This window comes from Vidua chalybeata, chromosome 3 (assembly GCF_026979565.1).
Source record: "Vidua chalybeata isolate OUT-0048 chromosome 3, bVidCha1 merged haplotype, whole genome shotgun sequence".
In the NCBI taxonomy this organism is placed as follows: Eukaryota; Metazoa; Chordata; class Aves; order Passeriformes; family Viduidae; genus Vidua; species Vidua chalybeata.
Window position 1 is genome coordinate 61,983,066 of NC_071532.1, and position 18,158 is coordinate 62,001,223.

The following is an 18,158-nucleotide window of genomic DNA, read 5'->3' on the forward strand; positions in this document are numbered from 1 at the left end:
TCATGTAATCCAATTATAATAATCAAATCAGTAAAAACAAAAAATATTTTGGGCCAAACTCCAAAATGTCAGTCATTCGGTGAACAGTTTCTAAAAAAAAGATTTTTTCCCATAAAGTCTAATAAATAATTTAAATATACAGGTTACGATAAAGTCATCACAAACATTAGCACAAGAATGATTAATTATATTGTTGACTAATTTCTTATTAGCAGTAGGCTGAAGATCTACTGAGGAAGGGAAAAATTCATACATGAGAAAACTTAAAGGGACCTGTTTCTATGATCAAGGCTTCAAGTAATTCCACTTTCATGAACAGGACTAGACATGGTGAACCAGCAGAGTGGGGTGTCTCCACTAATACTGTGAGGCTCTTGAGGAATACTAATTTAACCTCAGTATGGAGGTTTCCTTTTCATGCAGGCAGCTGCAAGCATCTTGTTTTACAGTAGCAGGAACTGACAGCAAAAGCTGAGGTAAAAACTGTGATTTGCAGGAAATCTGAGTTACAGCTGAAAAGTGGACTTAAATCTCCCAAGGTTCAGTAAAGTGATTTGAACTACAAAGTCGTGCTCCTGTTCCACAGTTAAGCCAGTTAAATAACTGGCTTATTTGGTGAGCAGATTATATTTAATAGATTAATAAATGTTTGCTTCTTCATGTAAATATTCAGATCCTCTAAGATTTGCACATCTTTTATATTCCAGTTGCATAGAAATATGAAAGCGAAAAACCAAAACAGATCTCATACTATTACTCATATGTCTATCTGTGTTTCATGATGATAAGTACAAGTACATCTTTTTCACTAAATCTAAATTAACAACATTTTGGTGAGGATGGAAATTATCTATTAATGACTTACATGGTGTCAGTTTAGACAATGAATGCTTTCATGATGCATGCTCCATAACATGATTTCCATATCAATGAAATGAAAATATTCTCTTCCATTATGAAATTGTTTTTGATGTGCAAAATTCTCGAGACATCATCCTGCTTTTAGGGATGAAACTTGGCACTTTGAGAAGCCCTTGAAGAGTCTGTGTTAGCTACTGGCCTCATTGTAGTAAATGGAATAAAAATCCCCCCATAGATTGACTTCAACCCCTGTTGAAGTCAATGATCTTGCCTGAAGTTTCTGACTTAAAAAAAAAGAGGAAAAAAAAGCTGAACAAATTAAAAAAAAAAACTGATGAAGCAACTGTAGAGTATCAGAAAGACAGCCATTGTTTTCACAGTTTTAGAAAAGTGAATTAGTAATTGATCTTGAGGTTCTGTAACAAAATTTTTAATCCATCAATCCCTGTGCACCTATGAAATAATAAAATAAATATGAGTTATCAAGAGCAATTCTTCCTAAAATCACTGTCCTTCTTTTGTGACAGGTGATTTGGATGTGGTGGTTTTGGAGAGGCAGAACAGTAGATAGGACCTAATTTATTCCATCTTATGATGCTGGGCTGTGTGATGTCCCTTATATACAAAGAAATTGCATAGTGCATGTAAATCACCAGAGCAACTTCAACAGCTGGTTTAAAAACTGTTCACAAAAAAGAATTCATCAATGTTCGGGTGTTAAGCTGAGAACAGGTTTGAAGAGGAAGATGGGTGTCCACTCTGTATTCAACTCATATTTTCAGTAATTATTGGATGATAGGATTTAACGCAGAAAAAGGATAGCAAATGCTGCAGAGGGCAGATTTCACCAAACTGAACAACAACAAGGTGAATTAAATAAAGAAAAGAACAAAGTGCTTCTGGTAGGCAGGAGAAATCAGACAGAATGGGAGCAAGTAACATTTGGCAAGGAAGTAAAATATGGCAGAGAACTGCAGGAGATTGTAGTAGTGACTCAGAAATCAAAGCCAACACTGTAGCATTGGGCAAAATCAAGAAAATCTCATTCAGTAACACTTAATGGAAGTTTTATAATAAAATACTAAAGGTCCTATAGGTCAGTGTTACTTGGTGCTGGGGAAGCCTTAACTGAAATAGCTTTTTTTTTTTTTTAAATACTCCATGCTAAAAAGACTGCAGAGTATATGGAAATAATACAGAGGACTACAATAAGAATAAAATACATAGAAAATATGAGTAATAAGAAAATGTGAAAAAAAATCCACCTTGTCAAAAGCAGTGAAGAAAAATGAAGAATCAACATAATAAATATGTTTTAACACGTAAATGGTAAAACAAAGGGAATGTTTGTCCTGCTTATTAAGAAAAAGTCCCAGATAATCAGTAAAATTGTTTTTGTTGGATACTAGGAAGGACTACATGCATGCAAAACCAGGTTACATGGTAATGATACACATTACTATGTAATGTACACATTAATTTTATTAGTTTATAAGAAATCACTTAGCTAACCAAGTGTTAAAGAAAGGTCAAATTATAAATTTCTATGTCCAAGAAATATTTCAAATATTATAAGCAGATATCTTCAATCTTCATGTTTCTGTAATTCTATTTTTGGGCAATTTAATATCACCTTAATAGAGAAGAAAAAGAGCATTTTGGGCAGATAGATATCTGCATTTTGGGCAGATAGATTTTTTTTCAAAACTTAGGAACAACAAATGAATATGTAATTTGGTTATCTGTTTTTTTTTTTTCTTTTTCATTCTAATGATAAAGTAAATAATCTCAAAGGAGTTTATACTTAACATAGTTCCATATGACTTTTCATGTATAAAATACAGGAGTTCTAAATTTCTGCACTTTGATATTAATTAAAAAAAAAGTAAAATAAAATATTTATTCACTCAAGGACTTACATATTCAAAAGTTTGCCTCTTTGTCCTTTTTACCTGATCTAATATGTACCATGTAGCCCATCACAAAGGAAATACTACAGAAAAGAAACAGACATTAATAAAAATTTAGTCTTACATTTTTCAGTATGCTGAATATATGCCCCTTCCTCATATTGGGAATCTTCATATCAGATCTTGTGCTTTGAATTTTCATGCAGTCTTTCAATTTGTCTTGTTATGTGTTTTCTATAGTCCAATCAATACAGAGCCACAAATTCTTGACACTGCTCTTTGCTTTGAAGCATGTACTTTACTTCATTTGCCTTTTCTAAGGATTTCTGGGTTTGAAATTCAGCTATTCCATGTTCTGAGCTGAAAGTTTATTATCCATATGCATGCCAGTATGATGTTTTCTATTAGGTTTCCAAAGCTGACTCCCACTGTTTCATGGGTATGGTAGGCAGGTTTTTAATTTATTTAAAGTGTGGCATCACTGCCTTACTCTGAAACAAAATTATAATCAATGAAGGAGTTGAATCAAATAAACTATGTAATTCTAACTGAAAACAAGAAGCACTTTTTCAGTATGTCTATAAATGAAATCTCCACCATTGCCATTCTTTCTCCTTTTCTTGAAGGCAAATCAATAAATGCAGGATTTTCAAGAAAGGATAAGGATTTTTTTGCCAGAACTCAAGCCTAATTTTCAGAAACTTCTAACAGACTAAACAAATTTCTATTTAAATGAAATTTAGGTTCCATGCCACCAGATTTTTAAATATATTAGGAGCTCATTGTAAAGGAAGGTATCCTGTTAGTGCCTAAGTACCATGAATTCAGCAGGTGATAAGCACTTAGGGCTGGATTCAGCTCATTTAACTTCAGCTGCCTACAAGTCAGGTATCTCCTCTGAGCTATGTTGGCAGTCTAGGCAGAGAAACAGGGATCTCCAAGGATGTTTCAGCCCAGCACCACCTGCACCAGGCTGGTATCCAGGAAAATAGGGGAAATGTAAAAAGAAGGAGTAAGAGAGAGTGAAGGATTATACATGGGTATGGGAGGTTAGCAAGACACCAGGACATGTCCTGCTGACAAGGAAGATTATTTGAGTATTTGAAAATAATTTTTAGACTTAGGATTATCAAAGATCTAAGTTATATGTGAAACAACACTCATTACCAATTTGCCACAAGTCCTCTTAGTATTTTGCACTGCCTCTATGAGATGGTACTTGACACTTACCAACTTTGAAAGCATGAATCTTTATGAAAGGAAACAAAGGAGTACTGTCTTATAGAGCACACAGAGATATCAGTGTAAAAAAAAAGATATTATTTTTATAAATTCTTTTTAATGGAGACATTACTGTGTTAATGAAAAAAATGAAAATATTGCCTAAAGCTAAATAAAATGTGTACAGGAATCAAAGAAATTTCCCATGTAAGCTTATTCAATAAACTTTAGTCTTCAGTGATTTTTCATATAGCAGCAACTTTTCTCTGCAGAATCTATCATTAATGCTACATGCTGTGACACAGACAAACATCCTTTAATGGCAAGTTAAAGAATGAGTGCTATACTCATCTTCACTTTGAGACCAGAATGAGAATAAATGTTATTATCTCCCGGAGATGTTTTGCCAGAAATTTAACATCAAAATTAAATCTCCAGACTGCTACAAGCTCCTGCTTTCAGTATGCAGACAGAGACATTTCTTGAAGTAATTCCTATTACTTTTGATTTGTACTTTACACTATTTCCAAGTGTGAAAACCCAAGAGTCTGGCAATTATCATTATATTCTCATTCCTGTAGTAGGTTGTATATGCTAATGAAGAGAAAAAAACCATAATTATATAGTATCATAGTCTGTTGTTACTGAGCTCTCCTGTAGCCTCTTCTTCCAAACAGCTGTCTGAACTCATGACTTTTTCCTTTATTAAAAATTAAAACCACAGAATTCAGGAAGGAAAACACAACTGCCAGAGGTTGTAGCTTTAGGAAACATCTCATGCTTTTAACCCCGTCATTTTCTGTCAACCATGAGAAATGCACATTTAGAAGCTGCAAAGATTTCTAATTCTGTGCAAAGTATGCCACGCTGAATATCCTTGTGCTGAGCTGGATGTAGTTTTGTGATTGAAATACTTTAAAGGAAGCGGAAAACACTGATGTAATATGTATGTATGTATGTATAAGTCTGTTCTTCAATAAAAGTGAGTGGTTAATTCTCTAGGTTTAAGAAGAAGCTTTCCAGTGGAGGAACATCTCAGTATTGCTCTTGGCATTGGTTCTTACATGGCCATTTGAACACCTAGGATTATGTACAATTGCGTAGATGATAATCACGGATAAGCTTTGCACAACCCTCAGTATCAATTTTTACATAATTCTTATGTGAATACTTGTGCAAGTAGTTTTTATACTGTATATTACTTTGATTATATCAGCAATATATTCAACAATGTTTCATTACAATTTCTATTATTATGCGATACACAGTATGACATAAACTTCATATTGGCATTCCAATGAGGAAAAAATATGTCTTTAAGTCACACTTTAAGAAAATATGTTCCAACTTCTCTACCTAATGCAAATCAATCTCCATCATTGCAGCTGCAGGACAAATGTCTTGTGATTTAGGAGCATTTGTGGGACACTTTTAATCAAGTGCATTTGGTCACAATGGGCAATCAAGAGCAACAACAGTCAGTGTGTTCTGTAAATGATGGTTAAGAGAAATACTTAAATGAACTCAAATACAGTGTTTCCCTGTGCTCCCAAATAAAAAACACCCCTGGCCAGTTTAGCCAAATTAAGATAGAATACCTCTGGATGTGCTAAGCGTCAGAGGAATATGCCAGAGGTGAGCAAAGGCAAGATAAAAAGTGATCAGTTTTAATAAGCTGACAGAGGAAAAAGAGAGAAGTGACAAGTATAAAATTGCCAAGAAAAGAGAGAGAGGATGTGCTCTGTGCATCTGATTGGAAGTCACAGAAAGATGCCTTCTATGAGGCTGTCCTATGAAAGGAGAGCCCTTCACTTTTATGATACGATAAAAAGCTTGACAAATCTAACCCCTTTAATTTTGTCATTTGAGTAGTGAGGTATATCTCAAATTATCCATAGATGAGGTGCTTTAGATATTTTTTAACACTCTGATCTTATTCTCCTTCTGCATTGCAAACAGCAGCTTTTCTGTAGAAGGATTCATTGGCAGTTTAAAGATACCAGTGAGATACTTCGACACAGCACATTACTGATCACCTCATTATTGCTGAATTACCCACCTGTTGTAGGGGGGAAGAAAAATTGCCTGAGTTATACTGTGGCCTGCTGAAGAACAGGCTCTTAGTGTGAAACCCACAATAAACCACAGTGTAGTTCAATTCCTAAGGTTACTCAATCAATCAAATGCTACCCTCAAAATAGGGAATCCAATTCCTAAACAAACAGGTATTTGTGGTAGTCTGATAGGAGGGATGTGGCACCATACTACAGCACTCCTGAACAGATAGGATGCCCCTTAAATTACTGTAATTGAAGTAGCAGCAGCAAGTTTTGAAAACAACACTAGAGTAAATTTATCCTCTGGGGATAAATTCACTAAGGTAATCATTGAGTTTAATGGGTTATTAGGAAAGGACATCAAATATTTTTCATATATAGTGCTTCATTCTGAGCGTACAGAATCAACAAAATAAAACCAATTGTAAGTGTGCTGTCAACTGCAGGGTGACAGCACTGAAGTCAATGGGAGAGAATATTTTTTCTGTTTATTACAGACAATTATCAAAACATCATCAGCTAATCCTACACTGTTATTGAAGTAGACATTAGTTAATTCACTTCTCCATATACCACAGATCACTGCCTTTCAGAACCAGTTTTGGAGGCATTTTTGCATGGGAATGAGAAAGGAAGAAAATGACATGAAAAAAGATTACTAATATTTAAAATATTTCTACAGTTTTATAAGAGGAAAAATTAATTTTTGTTTTGTCTTGAATAGCTACATTCCAACACGCTTCTTGAAATTTGAAATACCTGTTTAAATGTTCAAGGAAATTTATCTAGTGAGTATAAATTCTCTCGTGGTGCAGAAAGCGTGGCATGGCTCTGTGACTAGGGTAGACATTCACTTTGAAATATCTGTGTCAGTTTAAACACATTACTGTCTCCTTAGCTTTCTAGTAGCGCCAAATTTTATGCAGCTGCTCGAAGTGCCTTAATGCACACCTGTATTTTCAGCCCAGAGACAGACCATGAGTGTTCAAGTGGCAGGACCATGGGAGTGGGGGCCTCCAGCAGAAGGGCATCTGCAAATATAGAGTGCTATAAGATGATGGACTGCTGTAAGAGGTGATTAGCCACCATAGCCATTTTCAGTGCATGGCCTGTGAGCCCGTTGCTACCATTGCAGTGGTGAGAAAGGAGTATGGGGTTTCTATATTAAACAGGATCAAAAACGGAGAGTACTTCACAGCTCACACTGCTTTCCCAGGTTCAATAAATGCTTATCCATATGTAAAAAGATGCTGAAGGCAATACAGAATTTCATTTTCCTATTGGATTAACACAGGCATAATTTTTAGTGACGTAAGGATTAGAATGGCTTCCTTTACAAATTCCAAATAACACAAAGCAGAAAATGCATGGGTTTAGTGCTGCCTTGAAATTTTTGGTAGAACCCTGGTTCACAAGATGGACTTTATTTGATAGATTCTAATTAGAAGGTCAATTATATACTTATATTTAGAGGAAGAGTAGATGTGAGGGAAGCATATTCTAGCCATTGCATATTCAGAACAAAATATTTTGAACAAAAAAATTGTTAGTGTCTATGTTAAAGTATTGCACTTGTACCCCAAAAGAATAAATAATGTCACAAGGCTGACACCATGAGAAAGTGAAAATTAAAAAGCAGAGCATATTTTGGTATGTTTTTATACTTTCACAAAAGATGAGTGGTTGCTCTGGCAGACTCCCCTGCTTTCAAGTATGGTAAATCCCCTTCAGCCCTTGTCCACAGCTGACTCATATAGCCATAGTAAAGGTACTGTGTGTGAGAAGCATGGACAATGCTCAGACAAGCTGCCACAGCAAACATGCATTCTGCAGTTGTGATCTTCTGAGCATCTGCCTGACTAGAAATAAATTTAGCTTCTGATCTTCAATTTTAAGCAAAATCTACAGGTTTTCCCCCAGTGCCTTGAACAACTGGTGAAGTGCTAGCAATGGTGCACTGCAGCATACAGAAGTGTTTTCCTCACCAAAGTGGCCATAAAATGCTGTAAGAGTAGGGCTTTGTGTCACTCAACTATCAGTCCTCACAGAAATGAGAAACATGGGGAAAAATAGGACAAGAAAGTTGTGAAAATCCAGACTTCATTAAGAATTCCAAAGATATAACACTGTTTTGGATTCTCACAGCAATCAAAAATGGAAACCAGTTTTTTGGTTTCCATCTCCCATTCTCAGAGAATCACATAGTAAGAGTATGTACCACTTAGGATAAGTGGTATTTTATAATTACTTATATTATGTATGTCTAGGGCTCACAGTATAATGGCACCCTGATATCAAAATGGGGCCACTAGATGGTACTGCAATATAATTAATAAATATTAAAAAGTAATCTCATAAATATATATTTGGATATTTTTCTGCAATGTCTTGGCTGTAACATTTGAAAGACTTGCAGAAATATTCATGGCACTGCCTTTAGAGATATAGGAAAGCCTTCATGTAACTATAATATATGCAGCTTTAAGGTACATGCTAAAGTGCATGCTTACCAATCTTAACAGCATAACTAAAGTACTCAATATATATGTAAACACACACGTAAGTAAATCATCATGTGGAAGTATCATCTAGCCAGTCACTACATTTATTTTTATGTGTTCCGATATTCAGTGCAAAACTACTGAATTGTGAGAAAAATGACCATATATAAATCAACAGGAAGTTGTATATTTATTCATAAACTCAATGTAAAATATGTACCAGGATTTTAAAAGATGAAACTGTTACAATTAGCAAAATATATACAATCATATTTCATATTTTTCTATACTTTGAATGATTTGCTATCACAATTTACTTCACCATTAAAAAGATGAAAAATTCCACTTTTATCTAAATGCATTTCACCATATGCTATGTCTACAGTATTAAACAGATTACATTTTATAATCAGTTATTTTCCAGCTGGTAAAGATCTTGAGGTTTAAAAATTGCTGCAGAACTAAATTTTCTGAAACTATAAGCATGCTTAATAGTATCTACCCATGAAACTACCCCCTGAATAACCTAACACTGCTGGTTGCCAGCACTATTTTCAATTTTCATCTGTTAGATATATGATCAAGCATGTCAAATGTGCCCTAAGTAATAGAAGTGAAAAAATAAAGTCATTTACTTAAAACATTCTGATAGCTATTTATCTGAAAACCCTGGTCAGATTTATTGCTCAAAGGCATTTACCTACAAAGTTAACCAGATGCTTTGAGTTGAAAACTAATTTAATTTCTCTGTTATCTTAACAGGACATCTGTTAAAACAACATCCAAGGAAGGTAATATGTTCAAAATTAACCATCCCGCAGATTGTTTTATTAGAGTATGTATGACATTGACATTCAACTGCTAATGACCACTGCTTTACAAAAATAGTAAATGTGGAATCAAAGCAGTATAATGATTATACCGATGGACACAAAGTATCGTAGAATGAATGCATAAGTTCAATCTTTTTGCCAAGTTCATTGCTTTGTTACAACTGGGTTATGCTGAACTATCCATTTCTTTTGTTTAGTTCTTTCCTCAGCTTCATCTATGTATGGAGCCCTCCCTATAAAATCAGAGCATATTAGCTGCATAGTGTTCAGCACTCATAGCCAGCATGTTTTTTAAGCAGCATGAGTGACAAGCTATGCAAATCATATCCTGAAGTAATTTGCATTATTGCAGTTAATTTGCATATGGGTATAAACTGGATTTCAGCGCAACTAGGTATGAATTCAAGCAGTGGTATATGAAAGTCAGACACATAGGTAGATGTGTGCTTGCCAAGGTTGGGATATTCAAATGGAAAAATACTACTTACTACAAGGCATCTATTTCTGGCTGGTCCTTATAATTTTGTGCAATAAGATGGTAGGGACGAGTGGGAACACTTGGAGGAAAAATAGGCTCCATATATTCTCCCACCCTTTCCATTTATTTCCACCAGCAATGCAGGACTGGTGCTAATTTGTTGACAGGAGGTGCTATGACCATTGCTGCCTCTTCCTCTTCTCATTAGAGTAACCCAATGGAAAAGGAAAAGAGAAAGAATGGGCTGCTCTACAGCCACTAAAAGTCACCTATATCTGTCTAGTCCTGGACTAACATCTCAGATCAACAAGGGAAAGGAGGATTTCTCAGTGATGAGAAGTTGCTAATGGACGAGCAACATTTGTAGGTGGATTTCTAAACTGCTCATTTCTTCCTTGAGGTGATTTGCATCAGCTGCTCTCCCATAGTGCAGGTTGCTTGCTGGGTCTGGCTGGAGGCAGGAGAACTGATGTTTGTTTTCTGAAGTCCCTTCTGGCTTTACTTTACTATGAACCATGACCATGAGTATATAAACACTGACTTTAAACAGAGTGCACATTGGCAGCTGGACATGATTCCTTACGTGTGTCTTCATTCCTCTGATTTCATGATATGGAAAACAGGCCAGCTTGCACTCCAGCTACAGAGCGGGCAGTACTTGCAAATAATGAAACAGCAGCAAACTCTCTCCCTAAATCTTCATTCCTCCAGCTCTGCAGAGCTGACTCTCTCTCTAGGCATATTCCCCAACAATGCCATGATACTGTCTTCCCACTGCTCCCTAGCAGTTACCCGGGAGCCTTCACCAAGTTTTGGTTAACCCTTCTGATTACCTCAGCACGAATAGGGAAGAGTTACATATTTGCAGCATTTTACTAGACTGCAGGGTTTATATACGAGATTTTCAGTAGCTTGTTAAATACAATATAAGGAAACTTAAATATTAGTATAAGTTGAATTGTCTTTGAACTAAAGGACTCTAATTCCTTTTGAATGTGTTACTACTTTTTCCAAACATGGACAGGATATATACATAAGATACTATATAGCTTTACATATGTGTGAAGACCCTTCATTTTTCTCCCATAGTAAAGCAAAAGTGTGAGAAGTGAACTGATTTTTTATTACAAGATAATTTGTGTTTTTCTTGTGAGGTGCAACAAACTATCTGTGGTTAGAAAATAGGAAGTCAGCTACAGAAAGTACAAATGAAAACCTAAATACTCGACTTCACTTAAAAGCCTAAAGGGAGTGATAGAAAAGGTGAAGCATGACTCTTCTCAGGGGCACACAGTGAAAGAACAAGAGGCAATGCCACAGATTGCAGCAATGGAAATTTCAGCTGCATATCAGGAGAAAAATTTTTACAATGAGAATGGTTAAGAAATAGAGAAGTTGTGAAACTTCTGTCCTTGAAAACTTCTAAAACTTGACTGGCTAAAACTCTGGGCAGCGTGATAGAACTTTTAAGTTGGTGCTGCTCTGAGCAGGAGACTGGATTAAGTGACCTTGAGAGGGCTCTTCCAGCATGAATAAGTCTGTGATTTTGTAAGTCTAAGTTATCTTATATTTCCAGTTATTTGTAGTGGGTAGGAGAGAAAGTGTTCAGAAACCTTTAATTTCCCTTAAAACTTCTGGCAGAAAACAACCTGATTACATATTTTCCTTTATGTTTGCATTTTAGTAACTACAGAAAATTCAGTTCTTTGCATTATATTTAACAATTTCCATTTTAAATAAGTGCATATTTTAAACTTATTCTTTCAAGTTCCCTCTGTTGCAGTACAGGGCAATATAGGAAAAGAAGTAACATGATTTGAATGCAAATAGAAATTCTTTTTTTTTTTTTTTTTTTATTAAGAGCAGTGCTCAGACCTGTATAATGAATAAAGAGGAATCACAGTTTGACTACACCCAGTGATCTATGTACACAATATCACTTCCGTGCTTAGAGATCTTAGGTGCCAGAATTCTGTACTTAACCTTTCATATTCTTATTCTACACGTTTTCAGATCAGAACTGAAGTACAGGATTTGCATTCATATTGTTATTAAGCTTCTTCTGACAGCTGCAGTATATGGAGTCAGATGCAGTATGGCAGCCTCCACTGCCAAAACTTCATCTCTGAAATAGGCTATGTACAGAGATTAAAGAAAAATATACAGTTTTGACTTTATGATTAAAAGGTATGTAAAAGTGAATGTAGAAGAGAACTCAATTATGCTTATTCAAGCAATCTTAATTCTAGCATTTCTTGATATCAGACTGTTTGATTTTCAAACATCTAATTTTTGTGTAAAAAATATATAAGTACAACATAATGATTTAATATAGTAAATGTAAGGTTTTTTTCTGTAAATAAGGAAGACATCAAGAATGCCAGTTTTGACAGTTAAAATGAGCTTTTCAGACATGTCCTCTTGTCATATTCACATAGTACTCTGGGACTACAGTAAAGTGATTCCGGAGCTCAGCCAGGCGACAGTGAGAGGAGAATTCTTGGATCTAGTCACACAAATAGAGTTGAATGCAAAGAGAACTAGAAGTACTGACTTAAGGATGGGACCCTGTGCAGCAAGGGCTGCTTTGAACCCTGAGGCCCAGCTGGTCCCCCTATTCCAGCACTCCAAACCCAGCCTCTGCCTTGAGTTCCAGCAGCTGACAATGACAGAGTTTCCACTCCCAAGCTTGTGATGGCATGATGGCAACCTTAGAAAAGGGTTTCTTTCAGCAAAAAGTGTTTACTCATTTCAAAACTGAAAATGGGAATATGATAGTTCTTTTCTGCTTATTTTCTGCTTGTGATATCATTAGACATCATTAGGGGAAACTTTCAAATGCTTTTAATCAAGACTGGTGTTCTTAATCACATGAGTATTTTCTGCTGTTGTTCTGAGATAGCTGAATTTATCTCCTTGTGTACTTTCCTAGGTTTAAAAAAATCATAGGAATATTACATTTTCTCAGAAATGCTTTCTATTATGTTTTCCTTTTTTTTGTTGTTTCACTAGTGTACTTCAGATGTGCCTCATTCAAGATAAGAGGTTATGCTTTTCATGTGCTACATTTGGTTAGCCACAGGCCAAAATAAATATTACCAGTCCTGACACCTTAAAGTCCTACTTACAGAGAGTATGACAGTCACCAGTAAGCAAAACAACACACAGACTAATTAAATATTTTTGTAGAATAATACTGAAAAGTAAGTCTGTGAAGTGGGTTTTCTAGGCATTTATTCACAGATCCACATAAAAATCAAGGTTAAGAGCAAGTGATTGTAGTTCCTCTTTGTTACAAATCATTCTTGCAAAGCCATAAATATTCCATCTTGCTGTGATAAAGTTTCAGCACAGATAACTGTGCCTCAAGGACAGAAAATACTTGGTGTGACACCATTTTCCACAAGATATCTATGATTGTAAAGGTATATAATGCAAACAGATTTACATGGATGTTCACAAATAGTCCTTGAATCTCCTCAGTCTCTTTAGAGATGCTTATCTCATTGTTCTGGAAATTTCTTAGTCTTTACAGACCTGTTTCAGTACAATAAGGAGATGCTGTAAAAATGTCATGACCTCCACCCCCACAAGTAAAATAAGTATATTAACAATTGAAATATGTCCTCTCCATTTTCTCAGCAGGTGATAATGTACACATCTTATTCTATGTGTACAATTGTTGTACACATAGACAACAACAATTGTTGTACACATAGAATAAGAGTTTTCTTAAAACTTTGGAAAAAACCCCTGCCTTATTTTTATTTTATTTTGTACCATGCTATAAATAATACATATAAAATAAATGATACAAGTCAGAACTATTATTAGCATGTAATTTTAACCTATCAATTCTTAAAGCCATGTTGCACAGGATCCTCTCTCATGGTTTACAGCCTCAAAGGCATCCTTCTGGTACTTGCCTAAAGATTGTTTTCTATTCTCTAGTTCAGACCCAGAGCTTTTCTCAAGGTTCTACATGCCATTTCAAACAAAGAAAATATCCAGGTTTATCACCACAGATTTAAAATTGCAGTTATTCCCAGATGAAAATATAAATAATAAAAAAGATTCAGTGCAAGATTTATGAATATACCTGAGAAACATTACACTTGAAATTATCTATTCTGTAAGATAACTACATGTGTAAAACAGCCAAAGCCTCTGAAGGATCTAGAATGGGGGGGTACATGATATCAACCTGAACAGTTGGGTATCTTTGCATTAGATGTATATTTCCAAGCACTAGATCTAGAATATTTCCCATGTGGGGAAGTCTTGACGTAGCATTTGAGTTGGAAAGGAGAGGAGAATGATGCCCCACATGTGAATTAGATCTTTCGTAGATAATGAGTTGATCTCTACCATTTTTTAAAATCCATTTTTCTCTAACTTTTTCTCCCTCTCTTTTCCAACTCTGGTGCTCTAAAAGCCAATTGAAGTGGAAAGAATATACTTTACTGGGTATTTCAAGGCAGATCATATCACTGGAGCAAATAATACCTCTAGAGACCAAATAAAAATTAAACTACATTCAAATATAGACCTGAATCCTATGGCTGTTTGGGAAACATTCTAGATGATGATTAATATACTTCAGAAAAAAATAATTTCAAGGTTTAGGTACCGCTGTGGTCCATTTTATTTCCAAGTAGCACTTACTAGTGTTCTTACACTGTTTTTATACTGACTGCTCAAACAGCTATTTCTCCTTTCTCCATTTTTCCCACCCCCATTCACTTCCCAAGGCAAGATAAGCATCCCAACATTTACAAGTTTAAGAATGCAGGTGGCTGAAACAAGCAGGTGGAAAGAGGGTGAATTGAGTTGGGAATAATTGTATGACAGGTGCTGGGTTTGTTATATATCTTAGTTCTCCTGGCAACAAAGAAATAATTTTGACCAAATAAAAGATAATATATGCAAGTTCTTTTATTTGCTATGTTTTTGCCAAGCTTTAAATGAGATTTGGCCTGTCTGAAAGTATAAAACCAGGAAAGGGTAATGTTTTACCTGCAGAAAATTACTTTACACCCTCAGGAAATGAAATTCTGATCCTTTTGAAGTCAGCATCTTTGAAGAAACAGAATACATGGGGATGAAATACCTTGTCTCTAGTAGTTTTTGTATTTCAGGGGTGATTTGAAAGAAGCAACATGCAAGGAAGTATCTTTGCCTCATTTATTCTTCTTATAATTGTGTTTAACCTTCTGCATAAAAAGGTATCAGTAACTCACAAAGGATCAGAGGATTACATCTGTAACTTACAGTTGGGCTAAACTCCCTATAATAAGGTAAAAAAAATTAAAATCTGAGTCAAGAAGACAATGTGATGTATTTGACACAAGGGATTCTCTTTGGTGGTCACTTCACAGCACTGTGAGCATAATTCAGCAATAACTAGACTCTATATAATAGAGTCTAATACTGAATACTCTAATAACTGAAGCATATTACCCTAAAAAATTGTTGCCATTGCTAATCTTTTATCACACCAATTGCCAGCTTTCTGGGAACACCTTGGAAAGTAGGAATGTTGGTATGAGGCCATTACCAACTGCCACTTTATGCATTATCACACTGTCAATAAAACTCTACAAATATGTCATTTTTAGGAAAATATATATTTCCTGTAGATTTTTACTATGTATAAGTGTTCAAGGAAAAAATCCTACCAGAAGCATAAACTTAAAAAAACACTGACGATGCCAAATGGCAATCTGTTCTGGCACCTCAGTTTACACCTTAATTTAATGAAAGATCCCTTGTTTTACAACTATTATACTATTATCCCTGAAAGAAATCCAGTTAAGTAACAACAAGCTAAAAGGTACAATAAATATTTGTTTGCCCTTGAGATGGCAATGTTTTATATTCATGATATCATTAATTAATGTCTCTCACGTGGGTGGAATTTGCATTGCAGGGCTACTGAGGGGGACAAAAAGAGGTAATTTTCTTTTAAAGAATATATACAATTATTGTTTCGGGCATCAGAATGTATACACTCATTACTGTCTGGTTTAAAAGTTTCTAACATACCCGCAATATTCCAAATTTACATCATACTATGACATTCATTTAGGTAACACTAAAAGAATGAGTAAAACAGAGCACAGCCTGGGACATGTTAACAAAGAGTTGATAGCTTAAATGTATCCTGTGGTAAATTACCTTTGAAAGGTCTCCAGCCTCCAAATAGAAGCAGATAACAAACACGTTCCATGTAACCCAAAGGACCAGCCAGACAGCATACTGTAGGGAGGAGGAGAGAAACACGGAATTAACAATTTCACTCTCAACTGAGCTAAATTTAGTTCATTAGCTCAATCCAAGACAAAACCAGATTATAAGTATGGTGCCTATGAATAAAAATGCTACACATAAGAGAGAATTACAAATACATTCTTCGCTTTCCCCGACACAGTGTCTAGTGACGTAGTGAGTACTCAGTCACAGCAGAAAACCCGCATCTCAGGAAACACTTGATAAATCTGACATTTTAATTGAGACTAATCTGTATCTCTCTTTGTTCAAATGGGTAATGCTACAATAGAGAGGTGTGTAGTATGAATTATATTAGTTATGATTAATAGTTATTATATAATTGTTTTAATTATATTAGAAGTGCAGAACTGATCATTCAACTATAACTTACTAAATAACAGCCTAATTGAAGTAGCCCTGGATTTTTTCAACACTTCAGATTTAGTCACAAGTAACCAAGCATATATAGCCTAAAGAAAATCTGTCTGTCTGTCTATCTATCTATCTATCTATCTATCTATCTAATTTTTTTGCAATATTTATACAAAATATGAAAGAATTTTGTGACCATTCAAAGGAAGGTTCAAAATTATTCAACACCTTCAGGAGGCAGACTGCATTTTAAATTGCCACTTTATTTGGGTTTTTAATTTTTTTTTTTTTTTTGTCTCAGAACGTATAGGAGAAGCATTCATATTTAAGCAATATCTGTTCATTGGGAGTTGACAAATGTCTTATTCATGGAATACATTTTTTTCTCTCCTTCTGTCCATTATTCTGCTTCTGTTTTGTATTCATAAGACTATATGTGCTAGGACTGGAAAGTACATTCCCCTGCTGTAAAGCTGGAGGATCCTATACAATAAAGTTTGACCTGCTGTTGCTACTCTTATCTGATGTCTGTATTTAAGAACTTTCTTTGACAAATTATTCCATCACCTAATAAACTTCAGGATCATCAAATGTTTTTCTGATAGCTAGCCATCCTCTAGCCCACAATTCAATTCTGCATGTCTGTTTATTTCATTCCACAAGGCCTTGCATACATTTGCAATATGACAGCGATAGGACACCATTCCCTTCCTGCTATAGCTGAGAGCTGCTTTCTCCTCTTATATCACCACCCCACTTCTCACAAGTATTTACAGACTTACTCTTCAAAGTCTTGTAGCCTTTTCTCCAAACCATACTGATTACATTTTAATAGCTTCTTTTCAAAATCAGGAAGCACTATTTTCTGCACACCTCCAAGTGTTCACATTCTGAATAAGCAGACTATATTTTGGACTGTATACTATCCATTCCATACAAAAAAAATACATGACAAACTATTGTTTGTCATGAATGACAATCTCTTTCTCTTCTTTCAGTAACAACATATGCAGGATTCTTCTTGCATTTCTCTTGCAAGTGATATTCTGCATTGCACTGTCCATTATTCAACATGCCATTTTCAATCTAATCTACTAGCTATTGTGAAAATAAAACAATTCTGCCATATCCCAGGATTTAAAATGAGACTATATCCAATATGACCAAAATTTAGACCTGTTCAAATTTCTTATTTTTATAGATAGCAAAATAATTTCCAGCCAGCCTAGCAAATAGTTGGACCATATTCAGGTTTTTAAAAGTTATGATAAAAATAGCTTTGATTTAATGGAAGCTAACACAGCTATAAATGCTTGAATTGCTTTATACAGAAGTAATTTCAAGTAATTTAAAGCATACAGATTACATATACTTTATAGGTCAGCTCTTTCTGGTCACAGATGACAGATTTATTTAGGTCAGGAGAACTCTCTGGAGGTCACTTGGTCCAATCTCTGCTCAAAGCACAACCAGCATGGCACAAGTTTTGCAGGGATTTATCCAGTTGAGGTCAGAATATCTCCAGAGATGACCCAGCTAATCCACATCCACACTTTGAATGCAGGCTGCTAATAAAACTTTGGAAAATAGGAACTTAGTTCAGCTGCAGAATCTTAACAAATTCAATTTTTTTAAACAAAACTTCGAGATATTAA

General features: G+C 35.0%; 1 protein-coding gene across 3 annotated transcripts in view; it reads right to left on the bottom strand.

Moving 5' to 3' along the window:
• The window catches only part of NKAIN2 (sodium/potassium transporting ATPase interacting 2), a 522,191-nt gene that overhangs the window by 231,699 nt on the left and 272,334 nt on the right, over positions 1–18,158 (bottom strand). For all 3 annotated transcript variants that reach the window (XR_008430002.1, XM_053938514.1, XM_053938513.1), the window contains exon 3: positions 16,039–16,119. Coding sequence is in view for 2 of the 3 variants with exons in the window: in XM_053938514.1 (XP_053794489.1) it covers positions 16,039–16,119 (81 nt within the window). In the remaining variant the exon portion in view is untranslated. The remainder of the gene's footprint in view (positions 1–16,038; positions 16,120–18,158) is intronic.